The sequence below is a fragment of the Mirounga angustirostris genome, unplaced genomic scaffold (assembly GCF_029215605.1).
Source record: "Mirounga angustirostris isolate CCGP_5_RB_7025 unplaced genomic scaffold, mMirAng1.0.hap1 SCAF_7, whole genome shotgun sequence".
NCBI lineage: Eukaryota > Metazoa > Chordata > Mammalia > Carnivora > Phocidae > Mirounga > Mirounga angustirostris.
In genome coordinates, this window is record NW_026991715.1 from 143,275,672 (window position 1) to 143,297,788 (window position 22,117).

The 22,117-nt window shown below is 39.2% G+C and overlaps 1 protein-coding gene across 3 annotated transcripts in view; it reads left to right on the forward strand.

Moving 5' to 3' along the window:
- DNAH5 (dynein axonemal heavy chain 5) overlaps positions 1 to 22,117 on the forward strand; it is a 273,454-nt gene that overhangs the window by 200,865 nt on the left and 50,472 nt on the right. For all 3 annotated transcript variants that reach the window (XM_064596856.1, XM_064596857.1, XM_064596858.1), the window contains exons 56-61: positions 3,689 to 3,920; positions 5,081 to 5,195; positions 5,442 to 5,618; positions 9,865 to 10,068; positions 15,190 to 15,369; positions 18,717 to 18,854. In XM_064596856.1, coding sequence (XP_064452926.1) covers positions 3,689 to 3,920; positions 5,081 to 5,195; positions 5,442 to 5,618; positions 9,865 to 10,068; positions 15,190 to 15,369; positions 18,717 to 18,854 — 1,046 coding nt within the window. The remainder of the gene's footprint in view (positions 1 to 3,688; positions 3,921 to 5,080; positions 5,196 to 5,441; positions 5,619 to 9,864; positions 10,069 to 15,189; positions 15,370 to 18,716; positions 18,855 to 22,117) is intronic.

The following is a 22,117-nucleotide window of genomic DNA, read 5'->3' on the forward strand; positions in this document are numbered from 1 at the left end:
TTTTAATAACTAAAGTGTTTTTGGAAAAAGTGTGAGGTTTTTATATATGTGAATTTAAATTGACTAAGTCTCTTGATGAAGCATTTAAAGAAAAATATGCTTTGTTTAATGTTGTAAAATCCTGTCTTTTCCACCATTTTGTAATCTCCATTTTGGCAAACCTTTGTTTTTAGCTTTATATGGAGTTGTTTTGAATTAATTGTTTCTAAACGTCTTATTATCTTCATTCTGGTGGTCTTGTCTTATATTTCTTTTTCTTTTTTCCTCTCTTCTTTGTCCCTTCCTTGGTTACTTTATTTTAGTTACTTTATTTACTAAGCTGTTTGTCTTTTACTTTTTATTTCCTGAGTTCAGTCAATTCTTTTTGCATTTCTTCTTGATACATTATTTGGTCAGTTTCTTTTTAATTTTGAATTTCTGATTTAAAGCAGTTTCTACTTTTTCAGAGGTTTGTTTAGGGATATTGGCATCAATTTGTAGTGTTGTGTTACAGTTTTAATTTTTTTGTTTGTTTGTTTTAGAGACTGAAGGGCAGAGATTTGTATCAGCTGAGACATTTTGATTCTCCTTTTCTATTTCATTTTTTATTAGGTTTTTTCTTTTAATTCCAGTATTGTTAAGATGGTGGTCTTGTATTTCTTAATGCTATTCTGTGATTCTAATGTCACTGCTAAATCCATGCACTTCATTTAGATTTCTCCAAGGTAAAGACAATTTTTAATGTTCTTCTAGATTACATTTTAAACATGCCCATTGTTATGAGAATAGGCCATCTTCACTTGAAAATAAAGTCTCAAGCAAAATCAATAGCATTTATATATATGGCATATTTTTTTTCAAGGTAGGCCATTTTAATTATGTAAATAAAATGGCCCTCTTTGAAGATTATTACTTGATTTATAATCTATAAGATTTTGGTCTTATGAATTAGCCTCCCCTGCTTCTGCATTTGCTCACAACTAGTGATATAGCGTAAATGAGGCAAGTGCACATAATGGCCCCTCAGAAAGTAATACCAACCACAATAGTACCCACAGTTTTCCAGAAAAATTAGCACCTTTTGTTTATGAAGCAGAGTAGTCAGTAAATATTTCTGAACCTTGGGTGCAATTAAACATGTTTGCTTAGCCTTCTAAAGACTACATAGTTTGGTTCTCTTTGAATTTCTAAATCAAGGTGACATGGACTTTGGAGTCCATCATCCTTGGGTTAGAATTGCACATCTGCTATCTGCAAGTAAATTCTCTAAGCCCTATCATTCTTATCTACAAGAGGTACATATTAAAATTCATCACTTGGGGATGTTGTAAGGATTAACTGATACAGTTTTGTGATTTAGGATTTGCCAAGATTAGACATGCTTGCCCTCTGAATGTATCAGTTAAGATGTGTTTGGCTGTAAGAGAACACCAGAGAAGTCGTTGCTCAAACAAGTATTTTTTTTCCCTCCCCCTTTTTCCTGCTACCAAGAAAATGCAGAGCTGTGCAATCCAGGATGATGCCATTGGGGGATCTTACTCCTTCTCTCTTGCTGTCATCCTCAGGGTGTGGCTCTTACTCTTACAGGCACAAGGTAGCTGCTGCATCCCCAAACATCATGTTTGTCGATGCCTTATGAAGTTTGCCTTTTATCTCAGGACAGCGTTCTTCCCCAAGAACTTTTGTCTACATGTCATTGGCCTGAACTGGGTCACCCCTACTTATAAGAGAGTCTGGGGGAATCAAAGGATTTTAGTTGGGCAGATTGTTACCCTGAGCAAAATAGAGATTCTTTTAGTAACAAAGAGAGGGGATGGCTACTGGACAGGCAACCAATGTGCCTTTTTCACTTTGTGACTTTAGTTCTTTTAATCAAAATGAGGTAGAAATCCAAGGACACCAAAATTCAGTGACGGAGCCCAGCATTCTCCTCTCTGTCCCACACATATCTCACCTAATCCCCATCAGGTGATATGAACACACATTACCAAAATATAACCCACACCAACCTCAAGCATTAGTCTGAAGGTGGGCCCCCAAACTGGCATTGCTGCTTTGGTGATTGGATGATGATGACCATGGAAGGGTTTTCCATGGCCTCTTGCTTGAGTCTTAGCAGTCATGGGTCACCCCATGTCACCCCAAGTGACAGTGATCTGATTCTTTTCATAACCTTTCTTGCACCAGAGATTGGGGTCTTTGGAAAAATATACTTTGAATCCACCCTATTTTTATTCTCTTTGACTTTTTGGAGAGACAAAAAGAATACTTGCTATATAAAGAAGGAAGTCACCATTATTGATACCTTCTGTTCATATAAAAAGGAAAAAAATCATTACATGGTAAATACAAGGGGGTTTTCGGGAAGCGGGAACTTCGCTGAAGATACACCATAATGCCAAGTAAAGCACCTAGTATCATGTGTGGTGCATGGTGAATATTGCAGCTGTTGGACTTAATACCTACAAAAACTTTATCATAAGCAAGGATTGTTGCTATGTTTCCAGTGCCTAGACTTAAACTTCCTGGAATTTAAAATGTTCTTTGTAGAGGTTGCTTAACTCATGAGAAAATATGACTTCTGAGTCTTGATTTATTGCCTTCCAGTGTCTATGGTAAACTGTTTATAACCAAGCTGATATATGGTACCCATTATTTACATAGATGTAAATGCTGCCCCACAATTACTGCTTTAATAAATTAATTTACTGATCAATTACTAATCATTTTTTATAGCTTTGCCAACTCTCACCTGATAGGTTTGTTTACTTGATTCCTTCTCTTTCCTTCCCTTTTTATTGGCCATATTTCTATTTGCAACCCTTATGTATATTACTCAATATTCTAAGTACTTTTCAAGCAAATCCAAAGGCAATTTTTTCCAACCTATGTAAAGATGGTATAATAATTTTTAACTGCATCATGCATAACCTTTGTAAATTCTTTAGGGTTGAGACCAAGTTTCATACTAGTCTCTCTGCATGGCCCTATCACAGGGGTGAAAGGGTGGCAGACACCGATGTGTACATGGTAATTGATTAGTTCTGACTTTATGGCCTATTCCTATAATAGGAAATGCTGCCTTAGAATTGGTCCCATGATTGGTGCTGTTGGGAAGATGAAGGTCTCCAACAGGAGGTTTTTACCCAAACATTTTTAAAGGACGCTGTAAATTAGAATTGACTGCAAGTGGCCAGTAGCCACTTTTGGGAACAAGATGGCCCAGGCATAAAAAAACTTAGTGACAAACATTCCACATACCAAATGCAGTCAGAGCTTGGGGGGAATTAAGGGTATGACAGGTTCTGCGCTTGAAAATAAATGGGTTTGTTAAATATGAGTACCAGGTGGGCACTGAATTTTGAGTTATTTGTACCACTTTGACCCTTATGTATAGAACAGCGTAGAATAGGCTGGCTGCTGAGCAGAGCCTGCACCCGGGCAGAAGAGACTTCTTTGCATAAGTACCAGAAAATAAAGACTGATGAGAGTCTTGAGCTCTGTTATAGTTTTGTACATGAAAGGGAAAATAAAATTGTTGAAGTCGTAGGCCTGGGGCCAAAAATGCCAACAGATATCTACCTAGCTGGGGCTATAAAAATGGTATGCAGTCCCGAGAAATGTCTAAATGTTTCAAAAATAGCCCGTTAACTTTTAAAATGGCAGTTCACGTTCCTATTTCACACGCTGCCATCTTTATTCTTTCTAGTGTCCGAACACTTCCTGTCCTCCTATGACATTGACTGCAGTTTGGAAACCAAGAAGGAAGTGGTCCAGTGCATGGGTTCCTTCCAGGATGGGGTGGCTGAGAAGTGTGTTGACTATTTCCAGAGATTCCGACGCTCTACTCACGTGACTCCCAAGTCCTACCTCTCCTTTATTCAGGGCTATAAGTGCACGTACAGAGAAAAACATGTGGAAGTGCAAACTCTAGCCAGTAGGTAAGCGTCAAGTGTGAAGTTCAGATATAACGTTATTTTAAAACGGTGGTTCTTGACTGGGGGCACATTTGTTTCCTAGTGAGCATTTTGCAAGACTAGAAGCATTTTTTTTTTGTTACAACTTGGGTGGTAGGGGCTGGGAAGGGGTGCTACTGGTGTCAGATGAGGGGAGGTCAGGGATGCTGCTGAACATCCTACAGTGCACAGGACAGCCCTCCACAGCAAAGAATCATCCAACCCCAAATGCCAATAGTGCTGAGGCCAAGACACCCCCCTCTCAAGCCTATTCAAAGGATTATTCCATGATTGTTGGAGCTTTATTCTTGCCCAGTAGAATAAAATATTGCCAAGTGTTTATGTGGCCTACCACTTGTTATAATACCAAATGTTATAATGGTAGAAATAATTCCTGTCTCCCTCTCTTGTCCTTCTCTTCCCACCCTTTCTGGGTGTCTAGGATAGGAGAGTCTGGGTGATGCTGATGTTCACTGCATGGTGAATACCCTGCTTCAACCTGTTCCAGGTTTCACTGCTCTGCCTGCTTTTTTCTGATCATTTCTAGCTTCTGCCTACATAGAGCCAGAACCAGCAGGGCTGTTCCATAAGGGACCCTGGGTGGGAGATTGGACTGACTGATTCTGAGAGCTCTGGTCTTTGAGGTCTCATTATCTCAGGTCCAGGGAGTGAGTGGTCCCTTCACAGGGTTGTTCTGATGACTTCAGATTTGTTTCTTTCCTTGATCCCAAACCTTTCTTCTTTTAATTTAATTAGTCTTTTTTTTTTTTAAACAGAAATTATTTATTTTTCTTCTTCTGAGTTAGGACTTCAAGCATTTGAAGTCTATTGTCATTTAATTAAACTTCATTAAGCATGTATTCTGCATGATACAGCTTCTAGACCCATCATCATTCTTCATGTTGTGCAGGGCTATAATGAGTTCATGCTCCCACATGCAGTCTATGAAAAACATACACCCGTGTTCAGTCTGGTATCAACCCTGGGTGCATATTCTTTTTGTCAAGCCCTCTTGGATGTGCTATTTGCTCATACACTCATTCTTCAAATATGACCACTACTATCCAGATTAATGGATCAGTGCTTGGAAAATGTGGCCAAATACCACACCTTTTAACATGGCTTGCTTGGATGTTCAATCCTAGAATGAATACTGGATTGGAGAAGCTAAAAGAAGCCTCAGAGTCCGTTGCAGCCCTGAGCAAAGAACTGGAAGCGAAAGAAAAGGAGCTCCAAGTGGCCAACGATAAAGCCGACATGGTGTGTGGGCACTCATGCATGGACTAGTGGTGTTTTACGTTCCTGGTAATAAATGTTAATGATCTATGCGTCTTCACTACACTGTAACCATGAAAGGATACATTATTTCCAATAGAATGTAGTACTCTTAATTTTCCTGTGAAATACCCTAGGAGTGGACACAGTCAACAGATCAAGGGAAAATGTGCATTTTCAGCTTGACAGCGTATGTTTGACGAGGTGTTTTTTTGTTTTATATTGAATTAGGTCTTAAAAGAAGTGACAATGAAAGCACAGGCCGCCGAGAAGGTCAAAGCTGAGGTACAGAAGGTGAAGGACAAAGCCCAAGCCATCGTGGACGGCATCTCCAAAGATAAAGCCATTGCCGAAGAGAAACTGGAAGCAGCAAAACCAGCTTTAGAAGAAGCAGAAGCAGCCCTGAAGGTAAATCTGTGCAATGTGGCAGATGTCATGCTTAGTGCCTAGGACGATGGGCAAGGATGAAGAAAAGATGAGTAACAGCAAGGAAATGCTCTACTCCTTCAGAGCAAAGGGCTCCTCACTGGAAAAATCTCAAGTAATATTTTCTGCAGGGACATGTTATTAGCTCTTCAGAGATTTTGCACTTGCTGCTTCCCATTTCATTTTCTTCCCTCACGAATGATGGGCAGTGTTGTATGTTGATGGTCAGGAGTCCTGGGTTCTCGTTCCCACTCTGTCACCAGCAAGCCTACATGACATCGGGAATGCCACATAAAATTTCTAAGATAACATTTCCCTACTCATTTATTGAGGACACCGGAGCAGGTCTGTAAGATACAAGGTGCTCGGAGTTTATCTATGAATTGTCCAAATACAGAACTGCTGATCTGATGGAGCTCGTGAATGGCGGGTTTTGAGCGGCCTCTGACAATTATTCAATGCAGTTGTGTGGCAAGAATGGAAGGTTGGATTGTGAGAAAATATGTTGAGTTTAGTGCAATGGGCCACACCTTAAAGGGCTGGTCGAGTGTTGAAGACTCAATGTAAGATTTCTTTGGACTCAGTTTAAGACTGCTTTTACTTCACTCTTAATCCTCTACGGCCCTATGTTTTTTATTATTCCTGGCCTAGGGAACAGCTGGAGAAATGAAACCCTGCTGATCTGTCCACAGCTAATTCAGTTTCCAGAACCTCAACTGAGCATGCCTCATTACTTGATAATGCAATTTCCTTTCTTTCTTTCTTTCTTTCTTTCTTTCTTTCTTTCTTTCTTTCTTTCTTTCTTTCTTTCTTTCTTTCTTTCTTTCTTTCTTTCTTTTTTTTTTTTTTAAAGATTTTATTTATTTGACAGAGAGAGACACAGCCAGAGAGAGAAACAAGCAGGGGGAATGGGGGAGGGAGAATCAGGCTTCCCGCTGAGCAGGGAGCCCAATGCGGGCTGGACCCTGGGATCATGACCTGAGCCGAAGACAGACAGACGCTTAATGACTGAGCCACCCAGGCGACCCTTGATAATGCAATTTTCTTTAACCCCTTCCTGATCTCACTGCCTGAAACACTTCTCAATCTTTCTGATCCAAGTTGAGTCTTTAAGTTTCCTGAGCAATATGCAAATATGAACTTCTACTCTTTTTTTTTTTTTAAAGATTTTATTTATTTATTTGACAGAGAGAGACACAGTGAGAGAGGGAACACAAGCAGGGGGAGTGGGAGAGGGAGAAGCAGGCTCCCTGCAGAGCAGGGAGCCCGATGCGGGACTCGATCCCAGGACCCTGGGATCATGACCCGAGCCGAAGGCAGTCGCTTAACCAACTGAGCCACCCAGGCGCCCGAACTTCTACTCTTTTGAGACAACAAAGAGATTGCCTTCTGGATCTCTCCAACTTTCCACACTACTCTTACTGGGATACGTCTTTACTTATTGTTCCTCTGTTCCTTCTTGCACTGACTAAACTGTGCTTCTTCATCCCCGAAGCTCTGCTGGATCTTCAGTCTCTCAGGTTGGTGGGCTCCTCATCTCCCCCTGCCCCTTTTTTTAAAACCAACTTATTGGCATATGATTGACATGTAAAAAGCTGAACGTGTATAATGTATACACCTTGGAGAGTTTGGGAATAAGTGTATACCTGTGAAACTATCCCCACCTTCAAATCCATTGACCTGTCCATTACCTCCCAAAGCTTCCCCCTGCTCCCTTTAATATTATTGTTGTTGTTGTTTTATGTGCTAAAAACATTTAACGTAATATCTAAAATCTACCCTCTTGACAAATTTGAAGTATATAATACAGTATTAAATAGACCAGAATTTATTTATTTTGCATAACTGAGAATTTTGTACCCTTTGACCATCAGCTCCCCATTTCCTCCTCCTGCTAGGCCCTGACAATTGCCATTCTACTCTCTGCTTCTATGAATCTTGACTGTTTTAGATTCCATATAAATGGAATGGAATTTGTTTTTCTGTATTTAGTTTATTTGACTGTTTTAGATTCCATATAAATGGAATGGAATTTGTTTTTCTGTATTTAGTTTATTTTACTTGGCAAAATGGCCCCTAGGTCCATCCTTGTTGTCTCAAATGGCAGGGTTTCCTTTTTTTTTTTTTTTTTTAAGACTGAATAATATTCCATTGTACACAGGCAGTCACACACACACACACACACACACGCATGGATGCACACACACATGCATACTGTATATATATATCTCTCACATTTCTTTATCCACTCATCCATCGGTGGATACTTAGGTTGCCTCTATATTTTGGCTATTGTAAATAATGCTGCAGTGAACATGGGAGTGCAGATACCTCCTCAAGATTCTGACCCCCACTCACCCTCCTTTTGGGGGCATCTTGGCTTTAGACTGAGAGTCTCTGATCAGCAGAGAGAATATATTGATAGTGTAAAGAAACTTCCAAACCCAATGGCATCATAGAAACAGGGCATATGGCATCTTAGATCATGCTTAAAGGTATACATTTTCCCAGGATTTAAAAGACTTGTCATCCTTTTGATATTATAAAATATTTTCCTTTATCCTCCTAATTTCATGTTCTCTACCACTGAGATATTCTGCATTATATAATTAATTATCAATGCTGAAATGGGTGGAAACAGGGGTGACATGATGGTGTGTCTTGGAGAGATTTTCAAAAATTTCCTTCATTGGTTCTGCCTCCATTTTATTGCTTCTTTGTGAACTTTTGAAATCTTAAAATACGGTACTACCAATATATTCTAAGAAGTTCCAGATCCACTCAAACTAACTTTTTGGCATCAGGCTACATAAATCTGTACAACAAATAAGATAATAGCAAAGATCTTTTCTCTTCCTATCTCAAAGCTAATCTGACTCCACGCAATCATACAAAATACCTCCAGATGTTAAATAACTATAATATTGCAAGGATATCTAGGAAATTCTGTAGCAGTCATATTGCTTTGCCTGCAGAGTAAAAGAGGAATCCAATACTTAGTTGAAATAGGTTGAACTTTAGATATACCTCTTCCCCCAGCTCCTTTTACCTGGGCATCTAACATAATTGAGCCCAATTCTGTTTGAGAATGTTCCCTTTTAAAGCTAAAGTAAAATAAGTACGTCTAGCTCTTACAGCTTATACAACGTTTATTTGACCCTACTTTCCCCACAGGCTGCTAATATATTTCTCTCCTTTCTTTTCTAGCCATTCATCTCATATCAAGATTTATCTGCCATTTCCAGTTCTTGAAAACAAATTCTCCTTCGCTTCCAGTCGTCTCGTGTTCACAAAGACTAATCTCCCGAAACAAACATTTTCAAAGTCAATAGTTACATTTCTAATTAACATGTTCAGTGGTTTTCTTCTTCATTTTTTTTCCCCTTAATCCTCAGAGAAAAGATTATTAGCTTTGATTAGAAGGTCATTGGTCACCTTCATTTGATGGGGAGTATGCACATGCAAATAAGATCTGGAAGGGATGAATGTATACTATTTGTCCTAGAAATAGGACTGTATCAGATTCTTATATTTACTGTTTTTCTAATACTTATTCCATAAAGAGTGTAGGAGACAGAGAGGTTATTAGCAACCCCAATCCTTCTGTGTGACTATTAAATAATTTACTCTCTCAGAATCTCCATACTAGAAATGGGACAGGACTTTTCTGAGTTAGTGAAATTCATATTGCTTTAAGTTCCATCATTTAAAGGTCATTTCCCAGCTCCAAAACCTCTAATTATTCAATCTGTCAGCCCTGGGGCTACCTGCTAGTGTCAGTCCACTGTGACAAGTCTGGGTTGCAAAAGAGAGAGGCAGATTCTTGACCTACATAACTAATGAGTAAAAAGCACTGCACATACTGGAGTTTTCCTGGTTGAGAATTCCTCGTAGCTCCTTCAAGTGCTGAGTATTCTCTTTCAGATTATACTCTTTTTTTTTTTTTTCTGACACATAGTGGTCTGTACAATTTTAGAGAAGTCACAGCTCCTTAGCTGCTCACCCACATTTCCCTCACTGTGTCTCCTCTTGTTGTCAGTTTGAATTGTAAAAGTTTGAACTTTTGGGGACATGCGTTTCTTGGCGATTAACCATGCATCTAAACCTTATGACTCTGCATCTAACTCAAAAATGCTTGCTTTCCTCTGTCAAAGTAGCATTTAGAGACTAAAGGTTGGTCCACACTTTCTTATCTGAGATTGGATGATGACCTCCTCTCGTCCTGCAGACCATCAAGCCTTCGGACATCGCCACTGTCCGCACGTTGGGCCGACCCCCTCACCTCATCATGAGGATCATGGATTGTGTGCTCCTCCTGTTTCAAAGGAAAGTCAATGCAGTGAAAATTGACCTGGAAAAAAGCTGTACAATTCCGTCCTGGCAAGAATCTTTAAAACTCATGACTGCAGGAAACTTCTTACAGAACTTACAGGTTGGTAGTTCAGTAACAATGGGCTGAAAGGGGACTCAGACTTCATTAGAGTGTCTGAGTCTTTTAGTAGAATAAGTTTCAGAAAAGAATTTGCTGCGCATACATATTTTGACTTATCCAATTTTTTGCCATCTTTATTGAGGTATAATGACATATAAAAATTCTCTATATTGGGTTGCCTGGGTGACTCAGTTGGTTAAGTGTCCGACTCTTGATTTCGGCTCAAGTCATGATCTCAGGGTTGTGGAACCTGCTTGGGAGGCTCCCCCCCTCTCTCCCCCCTCTCCCTCTGCCCCTCTCTCCCCACCCTGCTCACTCATGTGCTCTCTCTCTCTCAAAAAAAATTCTCTATATTAAGGTGTACAACTTGATATTTAGAGATATGTATACACTGTGAAATCATTGCCACAGTCAAACTAAAGTATCCATGACTTCACGGTTGCCATTTTATTTTGTGGTGAGAACACTTAGAAAATTTGGAGTATACAATGTTGTTAACTGTATTCATATTGCTGTGCATGAGGTCTTAGGACTTAATTTTCTTGCAACTTGATACTTTGTACCCCTTGACCAACATCTTCCCATTTCCCTTCCCCTTATCCCTGGCAACCACCGTTCTGCTCTCTGCCTCTAGGAGTTTGACTATTTTAGATTCTATATATAAGTGAGACATGCAGGATTTGCCTTTCTGTGTCTGGATTATTTCATTTTGCATAATGTCCTCCACAAATGGCAGGATTTTCTTCTTTTTCAAGCCTTGATAATATTCTACATACATATATTGAACAGATATTTAAGTATTTTTTCAGAATAGAATTTTCTCTTTCAAAAACAAGCCATTAGAGCTTTAAAAACAAGCATCAGAGCGTTTCCTGACAGATTTTAGGCTTTTAAGGCATCATCAGTGACATGTTTAAATAAAAATTTAAAAAATTATATTAAGAAAGCAATACATATGTGCATATATTGTATGCTATGAATACAAATATATGTATATTTATATTTTACAAATCTCAATAGTAATTTTTTGAGTAATTTGCATGTTTTTAATTTTGATGTAAAACTTAACATATGATAAAATCTACAAATTTTAAGTACACAGATTAATGAATATTTACATAAGTATATACCTGTTAATAAACACAGAAATCAAGATTTGTATTTCTAGACCCCGGATATCTCTCTGGTATCCCAAACCAGTCAGTAACTTCCTCTAAGATAACCATTATTCTGATCTTTATCCTGATAATTAATTTTGTTCATTTTGAAATTTATAGATATGAAATCATGTCATGTGACTTCTTTTGTTTTGGTCTCTTTTATTCAACAAGGCTTTGAGATTCATTCTTATTTTGCAAGGGTAGTATTTCATTCTTTTTTCATTGGTGTATAGCTGTTCAGTATGTGAAGTGGTAGTATGTGGTAAATATTTAAAACAACTGGTTCTCAGAGGTGAAAAAAGAAAAAAAAAAAGAACAAAAAGTCTAATTTGTAGTGTTTGCCAATTTCCATGGTGTAAATATCCCCACAATGGCCAATTTCAAGCTACCAAAATGATCTTGTTGAATGTAGAGCTGGGGAGAGGTGCCTAGTAGAATAGTAGGAATGTACCCCCACATGGGTACAATAGATATAAACGACCTCAAAACAGGTATTATATAAATATATATAAATATAATATAATAATATAAAGTGATTACTTCTTTTCCTATGTTATTTTTATTTTAAATGAAATAAATATAATATAATAATATAAAGTGATTACTTCTTTTCCTATGTGTTATTTTTATTTTAAATGAAATTTAAATTGTAAGTTTATATAATTTAATTATTAATAATGGTTCTATTTAATAAGAAGTTTGCAAAATTCCTGCAAATTTAGCAATGGTTCCTCCTGAGCGTGTATGAACCAGCACAGTGTGAAATGCTATCATATGTTTCAATTTATTTGTCCATTGTACTGTTGGTGGATTTTTGGGTTGTTACTAGTTTTTGGCTATTATAAATAAAGCTAAAACTACTATGAATATTGGTCTATAGGTAATTTGGTGGCTGTATTTGCATTTCAATTGGCTCTGTACTCAGGAATGGAATTTCTGGGTCTTAGGTTATACATTTTCTTAATAGATGTAAGTTTGTTTGTTTGTTTGTTTGTTTGATTGATGGAAGTGTAGTTGACACACAATGTTACATTAATTTCAGGTGTACAACATAGTGATTGGACAACTCTGTATATTGTGCTATGCTCCCCACAAGTGTAGCTACCATCCGTATACCCTTAAAGCCCTTCATAGGTAGTGCCAAAGAGTTTTCAAAAAATAGCTGTATCAGTTTACATATCTGCCAGCAGTATATAAGTTGTTCTACATCTTTTTAAAAAAATTTTTTATTTAAATTCAATTTAGTTAAAATATAGTGTATTGTTAATTTCAGGGGTAGAATTTAATGATTCATCAGTTGCATATAACACCCAGTGCTCATCACATCACGTGCCCTCCTTATTGCCCATCCCCCAATTACCTCATCCCCCCACCCACTCCCCTCCAGCAACCGTCAGTTTGTTTCCTAGAGTTAAGAGTGTCTTACGGTTTGCCTCCCTCTGTGTTTTCATCTTACTTTATTTTTCCTTCCCTTCCCTTATGTTCATGTGTTTTGTTCTTAAATTCCACATATGAGTGAAATCATATGGTATTTGTCTTTCTCTGATTGACTTATTTCGCTTAGCATAATACCCTCTAGTTCCATCCACGTCATTGCAGATGGCAAGATTTCATTCTTTCTGATGGCTGAGTAGTATGCCACTGTGTATATGGACCACATCATCTTTATCCATTCATCTGTTGATGGACATCTGGGCTCTTTCCATATTGGAAAGATGAACATTGCTGCTATAAACATTGGGATGCAGGTGCCCCTTCGAATCACTATTTTTGTATCCTTTGGATAAATACCTAGTAGTGAAATTGCTGGGTCGTAGGGTAGCTCTATTCTTAACATCTTTTTTTTTTAAAGATTTTTTTTTTTTTTTTTTATTCATGAGAGACAGAGCGAGAGAGAAAGGCAGAGGGAGAAACAGGCTCCCAAGGAGCAGGGAGCCCGATGCGGGACTCGATCCCAGGACCCTGAGATCATGACCTGAGCCGAAGGCAGACGCTTAACCATCTGAGCCACCCAGGCGCCCTATTCTTAACATCTTGAGGAACCTCCATAGTGTTTTCCAGAGTGGCTGCGCCAGTTTGCATTCCCACCAACAGTGTGAGAGGGTTTCCCCTTTCTCCGCATCCTCACCAACATCTGTTGTTTCCTGAGTTATTCATTTTAGCCATTCTAAGTTGTTCTACATCTTAACTATTTTCTGTTTTTCTCTATTCTGATGGGTTTATAGTGGTGTCTTATTATTGTGGGTTTAGTTTGCATTTCCCTGGTAAATAATGATGCTGAGAATCTTTCATCAGTTTATGAGCCTCTTGGGAATTCTTTTGTTAAATGCCTGTCTAGGGCTCTTGTCCATTAAAGTTGTTTTATTAATGGGCAGAATTTCTTTCTATAAAACATGAGTAATTTGCAAATATCTTCTTCCACTTTCTGCCTTAGTTGTTCATTCCATTAAATCTGTCCTTTGATCCACAGACATTCTTAAGTTTAATGTAGTCCAGTTTATCACTGTTTTCCTTAATTGTGCTTTTTGGGTTCTGTTTGGTAAATCTTTGCTCCTCTGCCTCTAAGGCAGAATAAATGCTTCTGTGTTTTCTTCTAGAAGTTTTATTGTTTCATCTTTCATATTTGGATCTTGACAACACTACCTGGGAATACCCAAGTCACGTCTATGTCCCAAGCAATGACCTTAGCACTGCCTCTCGCTCCATTTTCAATGCCACGTTGCCAGGTGGCTGGAGCATCTTGTGAGCCACCTTACAGCAGCTGCAGCAGTGGGCAGCTTATGAAACCAGGGGCCGTGCAGACCTGCCCCAGATAATTAAAATTAAAATATTCGGGACTCTCTGACATCAGTGCCACCGAGAAGGAATAACAGGCTGCTTGAGTGCAGGGGAGGTTAACTCTGATGGGTGCGTGTGGCGATGGAGGAGACTTAAGCAGTTTTAACAGCAAAGTGTGACAGAGGAATTGGACCTCACAGAGCATCCTGGTGGGTGACTCAAGGTTCCTGTCCTATGTGACTGGTGGCAGGGCCCCTGCTCTTGGAAGCTCCCTTGCCACTTGCCTTTTGTACCACTGCCCTTCCATGGCTCCCAAATATTCTTCTGGCTTTTCTTCTGGCTTCACTGTTTCTCAAAGGTCATAAAAGAAACTTGTAGTGGAAGATGTCTAAATGAGAGTGTGGGTTCCATCCTATCTCATGTATGTTCTGTGAAAGCTGTTATGTAGGCACTGCATTCCTTTCTACTTGGAGAAGATCTAATCATCTTCTTTGAGAGGATCAAACACCTCTTGAGGAAGGTCCAGGTTCGTTGGTTGGCCAGTCTTCTCTTGACGTAAGAAAGCATTCATAATGCACTTTTTCAATTTTATATCCCTTCAGAAGATAACAGTTCTCTCACATTCTGGATAATTTTATGATTAAAAATTAATTCATTGCCCTCAAGACCTAATGTCCAGGTTGTTAACTTTGAATTTCAGATGAATTTAATAGAACCTCTCTTTGAATGTATGAAGCATTTAGTTGCTGCTAAATGCTAAATAGATTTTGTCCTTAGGCTGAGTATACCTGAGTGTATTTGTTTTCCATTATTGATTTTATGGGCTTACAATTCACCTATTTAGGATTAATGACATGAGAATGTTATCACTTTGGAAATTTTAGTAACCATATTAGTATTCATCACCTAAATAATTTACTCTTTCCCTGGATCCCAGAACATTTATTGAGGGTTGGTATCTCTTATTCACAGAAGCTAAAGTATACTCTTGACTTCTTTGCTGTCACTGCTTACTCTGTTTTTGCTTTCAGGACTTTGGCCCAATATCCTGAGGTATCAACAAAGTGTGATGTCATTCATCCATTCTTGGTTATTCAATAATACCAGTGGCATTGTAAGCATGATGTATGACTTCATGGAAAGAAGTATTTTGGGACTTCATTTTACTCTTTTTCTTTCATAGCAATTCCCAAAAGACACAATCAATGAAGAAGTGATAGAATTTTTGAATCCTTACTTTGAAATGACAGACTACAACATTGAAACTGCTAAACGCGTATGTGGGAACGTAGCTGGCCTTTGTTCCTGGACCAAAGCCATGGCTTCCTTCTTTTCTATCAACAGAGAAGTGTTGCCTCTGAAGGTGAGCCTCCTAGGTAAAACCACATGATACGTGCCTGTAAGAGCCCTTGAGGTCACCTGGCCTTATCTTTTCAGATAGCACAGGAACCTTTGGCCTCTGGTGTGGTTGTATTCAAGTCCATGGGGAGAGCAAGTGACAGAAAGGCCGAGCACAGGATGTTTCTCTTCTCTGTAATAACCACTCCAGTCAGAGTTGTGCAAGCCTTTAAGCATGGACTCTCTGCAAGGATGCCAAGTCCACTGTGGGCTGTTGGGTATTTTTCCTCCACAGCATCAAAGAAACACAGAAAACTATAGCATAGAATCCCCTGATAATATCCAAGATCTCCTTCCAAGGAATCTTATGTCCGAGGCAGGATAAGTACACAGTTGGTGGCTGGTCTTGGTTGTAAGGTATGACATAGTACTCCTGCTCTTCTCCTTTGTCCCTCAGGAAAGAAAATGAATGTCATCTGTTCTTTAATGTAATTGGAGAGTATGCCTGTTTCCCTTTGATTAATTGCTTTTCTAGGCTTCAGATGCACATACACATCCCCATCAGTGACAGTCTTCAGCAGATGGGGAGGCAAATACATGCTTTGAAAATGGAATACCAATGTCTCAAAAATCGCATGTGTGGCCTGGTTGATTATTTTGCTTTTGTATGAGTCTGATCTCTCTCAACCATCAACTGAAATCCACTTATGCTTATAAACTACCCGAGGAACTTAATAATCATGATAAAAATAATCGAGAGTGGAAAGAAGATAGGGATCAAGTTGCAAGTCCCATTTTATTTTCTAACTGTTACCATACCAGGGTCATTTATTCAGTGGCTGAAGCCCCTTGGGGTCTTAAAGCAACTTAAAAGAACAAAGACTCATTTGGTTTAGGGAATTTTAGAGCAAATGATTGATGCCATGCTGTCGATGTTATGAATTTTGGGACCATTGAAGACTTCCAGCATAGCTCCAAAATGGGCATTCTGATATTGGCTGAATTATAACCACCTTATCAAATGAAAAATACAGGGCATCCTTTGCAAATTTTTCCAGTGAGTAAGCATACAGTGTTTTTAAGGGAATGGCAGTTGAATTCATGTTGCTTTTATTTTGTTGTAATTATTTTAAATAAAATGAGCTGCAATCAGTACCAAATAATGGCCATTCTGAACAAGGCTTACATGGGAACAAGGAAATCCCTTGCCCTGTTCCAGGACACTTTAGCCTCCACCTAGTCTTATGACAATCTAGATGCTGTGGTAGGAAGTGAAGGGAACACTGTCAGAAGGGGGAATGTTTTACTGGTGCCTAGAACCTCTGCTTTTCTTTCTGGGAAGTCAGTCTTGGAAGTGGCCTCCTGAGGTCTTATGAGCACCCAGCTCCTGGGAGCCTGGCTGTGTCAGGGCCTTCTGAATGTTCTGTCATGAACACAATCACTGCTTAAGGAGAAGGCAACGATGGCGGGAGTGCAGGTTATCACTGGGCAACTCTGCTCATGTGTGAAGCATCAGTGACTGAGGCCTATAATTTCATGTGTTCCTGGGGGGGCTTCCCTGGCAAGCTCCTGCCTCTGAGTGAGGACAGATTAAGGACACTCTTTACACTCCAGCTGGAACCTCCTCAACACTAAGCAGTGACGAGGCCCCTGAGGGGCTCTTCTCCTTCGTCTGGCAATCCCTCTCAAGGGGCCAAGTGATGTCTAGTAGTGAATAAACTTAAATACCAACTAATGCCAATTTAGACTCCATTCATGTTAATTATAATGCGATTTCTCCTTGAAAACCATGAAAACCAGTAAATATCAGTCCACATAAACAGAACGTTTATAACAGTAGAGTCTTAAATACTAAACTCGGACAACAACATCTATTATTTATTGAATTCTTGTTGTATGCTAGGCACCAGCCATGGGTGTTTACGTATGTTATCTTATTTAATCCTCTCGCACACACACATCCTAGGAGGTAGATTTTCAACATCTTCATGGATAAACTGAAACTTCCAGAGTGTAAGTGGTCTGCATGGAGTCCCACAGCTCCTGAGGTGAGCCGCTGGACTTGAAGGATTCTGTGCCTTTTGGTTGGCAACTTTCAAGTGCTTCATTAAAAATGTTTTCAACTTATTTTTTCTGAGTAAAATTCTAAAAAATACCCCAAATCTCTGGGGCTTTGACATTAGTGTGTTGCTTTAGTGAGTTGTTGGGCATTGTTACCTTGTTTTTCTTTTATGTTTAAGCCACAGCGACAGGTGCAGTTTACAGCAGACCTGAGAAGATAATGTCCCAAGAGTTAGATCCTTTTTTAAAGTGTAGCTGTTAAGCCACACTTTTGCCTGTCATTGGTCCTAGTAACTTAAGGAACTTTGACTTTCCCTTAAAGAATTATTCTGCCAAAATTTGGGAGCCTGAGGTTGTCAGACAGGAAAATAATTTATTTCTGAAAAATTTTTTCAAGATAATCTTTTCTTCTGAAAAACTCCAGAGAGAATGTGGCCCTAATAGTGGATTATCCCCATTAAAGTCAATTTTAACATTTTAGAGACTTAAAGAGGAAAAACTTGATTCCAAAAAATTGTTTAAAGCATCTAAATTCCTGTAAGCATGGACTGTTTTCTACATCTCGTCTTTTGCTAATATTGCTTTTGAATATGTCTTTTGAGTCAAATTTAGTAGCTTCCTTAAAAACAATATTTTTAATTAGTCACAGCTGAAGGTATCACTTCTTTTATGGGAGGAAAACAATATATGATGACTACAAGAACAACATCAAGATCACCACGACTCACAAAATCTCTATTTTACATTCAGTGAATAATTAGGTTCCATTTTTTATCTTGTTTTAACATCCTTATCAATAGTGATGAGTCTTACCAGGCAGAAGGTTCTCAATATTCAGTTTTTTCTTCTTCTACAATAATATTACAATGTTCTGTAATGTACCTATGCATTTAATACTGCAATGCTCTGATCTAAGGACACCAGCAAACTCCGGCCCACAGGCCAAATCTAGCTCACAACCTCTATGTGTACAGCTTGTGAAATAAGAAGAGTTTTTACATTTTTTAAATGGTTTTTAATTAAGTGCAGAACAATAGCCTTGATTTTGCCCCTTGGCCCAAAACATCTAAACTCTTTATTATCTGGCACTTATGGGAAAAACGTGCTGACTTCGAATGAATTATAATTTTCTGCTTATAAACATTTATATCAAGTCCACACTAAGATTTGGTCCTGACTTAATGCAACTTCAAAAGACTCTAGGGGTAGAGCAGAGAACAGGTATGAGCATTGCTGAGATCTCAGATGAGATGCTGGCTGTTTGGTTGGCTGTGCATCATTCATCATTTGCCTTGGGTATGTCCTTTGCAGGCCAACTTGGTGGTACAGGAGAATCGTTACATCTTGGCCATGCAGGATCTGCAGAAGGCGCAGGCTGAGCTGGATGACAAGCAAGCAGAGCTCGACGTGGTGCAGGCTGAGTATGAACAGGCCATGACCGAAAAGCAGGTAACTCCTCAGCATGGGAAGGCCCGTCATATACCAACATGGCTTTTGTAAACCCTTCCTTTGCTCCTTTCTCTCTCCAAGGGTTTGGTTCCCAACAGGGATGGATATAATGTATATATAGTACATAAACCACACATCATCCCTCACTAAGCCCTGGAGTTTGTTTCTAACACCAAGGACGTTGGTGAGAGGTCAGGATGGTCAGGCAAGATAGAAGTCAGGTCTGGAACATAAACATCCTGAGTCTCCTTATGGATGGTGATGAAAACAGCCCCTGTGGAACACTTTCTGTTATGTTTTTCAAATCACGTCTTCCCACTTTATCTCATTTTAATCTTTGAAATAATCTTGCAAGATAAGCAAGGTGGATATTTTTTGTTGTCATTTTGGAGAAAGGAGCTGAGGTCCAGAGGACGGCTCCTGGTCATAGGGCTGGATAGTCTGAACTAGACCTTGGCCTTCTGGTGTCCACTTCAGGCCTCTCTGCTGGACCAGTGTGACTGGCCACGTGGTTGCATCTGATGACAATGACCATCTATGGTCTTCTCAACCTAGTCTGCAAGCTAGCAGCTGTAGAACCTTTCAGAATCTGGGTTCATACGTTTCTGATCCACTGGGCAGTAAGTTCTTTATCTTATTTATACTAATTCCAGCTCCACGGGGGCTTCTTTGCTTCTGGAAATTTGGGCAGTTTTAACACACACCTAATGTAGCTTAAGTTTAAGAACTCCTCATGTGCACAGGCTCCTAGGTGCTGGGGTTCCTGGGGGTTGTAGGGTGTTTTAGGGGGAGGGAGACCAGGTTATGATTGGCAAGTATTTGCATATACGCGTTCAGATAAAATACCTAGAAATTTCAGAGGAAAGGTACCTGAGTTTCTAAGACACCAAGACTTTGTAGTGTTTTTTTCCCCCTCTCAATCTAAATACATATTCACTTGGGTGTTTTGTATTTGTGAATCTCTAATGATTTTCTTGAAATGGACCCCACCCCACAGATTATGTAAGCTTCTGGCCCCACAAAGTCTGTATCTGCCTCTGGTAAATCCTGTGTTTGATAAATAAGGGACAGATTCACTCTGTTCTTCCCTTGATGATTTTACGGAGTTTCCTCCTGCCTGTTCTCAGTCTTCACTGCTCAGGATTGAGATTCCTGCTCTGATAGTCCCGTCTCTTATGGGAGTCCCAACAAGGGAACTTAGATGAACACTTCAGTTTTACTATGTGCAGAATGTGTGATATTTCCACTCTTGAAAGCAAAAGGAGAGCCTTTTAGAAATTTTAGAGAAGTAATTGTACAACACCTATTTGGGTTTGTTAATTATGCTCTTTGGGATTCACTTATCATCATATAAAGAGAAAATTAGCATTGCAATTCGAAAGAGTCTACTTTAGAAACTGTGGGGAAGGTGTGATCATTAGTTACACGGTGGACACTCACTTCTATTTGGAGGTGCTACTGAATTCACTAGAAGTATTTTAGGCCCCATGTTGTTATGTTTCAGTTGTAACATTTTTGAATTAGTTCATTCAGTATTATTTTTGGTTTTGAGATCTCCTGCTTATGGGGACCATACAAGAAGTGCTACTGTAAAGGTATGGCTCTGACTTTAAAACTTGTTTCAACAAATATCAAGGTTTTTTAATTAAAAAACACAAAATCTGGCTGTGAGTCCACCTGCCTCCCACATGCTGGGGTGAACCTGACCTTTAGTCATCCTGTGGCTCCTTCCCCCTCCATGAGCTCCGTGCGAGTCCTGGGGGCTTATGGACTTATGGAAGGTGGGGAGGGGCAGGACCTTGAATCCACAGTTCATCATGGTCGGACCCATAACCTCCTGCCCCAGGTCTGTGCTGTCTGCTGAAGGAGAGTGTGCCCTGCTCCTTTCTGCACAGAGCAGTGCCTTTGTGGGGCCCACTTCCCTAGGCCTTCTGGACGGCTAGTTACCCTCTGGGAGCACCCACAGAGGGTGGGCCGGGGCCCTGCCCGAGGAACCCAGGGAAGTCCGCTCACTGCCCCAGCCAGGCTCAGAGGGAAGAGCTGCTTCTGGCTCCTGTACTCTCTGACATCTGCTCCTCTCCCCTTCTCGCTATTTCCATCCCCTAAAGGAGCATGGGCTCCCAGGAAAGAAAAGCCAGAGGGGGGGCCCTGGCCATTTCCTTATTTGGCCAATTGGGAGTGGGGATGGGGAATTTTGGGAGGACAACTTAATCTTAAAAATATCTTTTACATGAAAAGTTTGTTTCAGAGGTAGGCAGACATAAATGATTTGTAGGATCACACTTCCCAGTCGGCATCTTTCTTCCTGGGGAGAAACAAACAAACAAATAAATATGGGCGATATAGATGTGGTACACCTCAGCTGGGCTTTTAGGTTTCCTACATTAACTCTGCGGGGAAAGGAAAATAGAGTAGAATAGAGTCCCAGAGAAAAAACTAGAATAAATATCTTGCTTTTGAAAAACACTGTATTATGTTATTATTACAAAAGCAACTCATGTTCCTTATGGAAGATACACATAGAGAATCCTGGAAATGAACACTAAAAATATTTGCTCTTTTTCATTTCCTATCTGAACATATTCCTTGATTTACATATATTTAAAAAATATATGTAAAATATAACATTTGAATATATAACATAATTCAATACATACTGTTTATAAATTGAATTTTTAACTTAGTAATATATCATGAATATTTTCTTGGTTATAAAAATTTTTATAAGATAATTTTTAATGGCTTCAGAGTAGTCTTATTCACGGGTATACCATAATTCATTTAAATATTTCTCTAGTATTAGACATTTAGCATATATAACAATTATATATTATGTGTAACATACACATGTTATAAGTGAACTTCCAATGACTGGTCTTGTAGCTAAATCTTTATCATACACATATGTTTTTACAAGTAGAATTGGCATTTGCCTTAAGGAGAAAGAGGAGTGTTGAGTGGCGTGTGGAAGTCTGGTTCAAGGTCTTTTAGTGATACCGAGAGCACCAGAGAGGGACCTGCTGAGTCAGGTGTCACTGGGAAGTGTGAGTGAGCCTCAGAACAGCACAATCTGAAGATAATCTAAAGTTTCACCTCAAGTCAAAGAAGATGTGCACTTAGATCAAGCAGTAATGATGCTAGAACTTTAACAGGAAAAATATTCCTGAGTTTCAAGTAGGGATATGTATTGTTTTACCTTTTTTGTGCTATATATTAGTAAGTAGGCTTGTATTTTATTTCTATTTTTCTTCATAGGGAAGTCA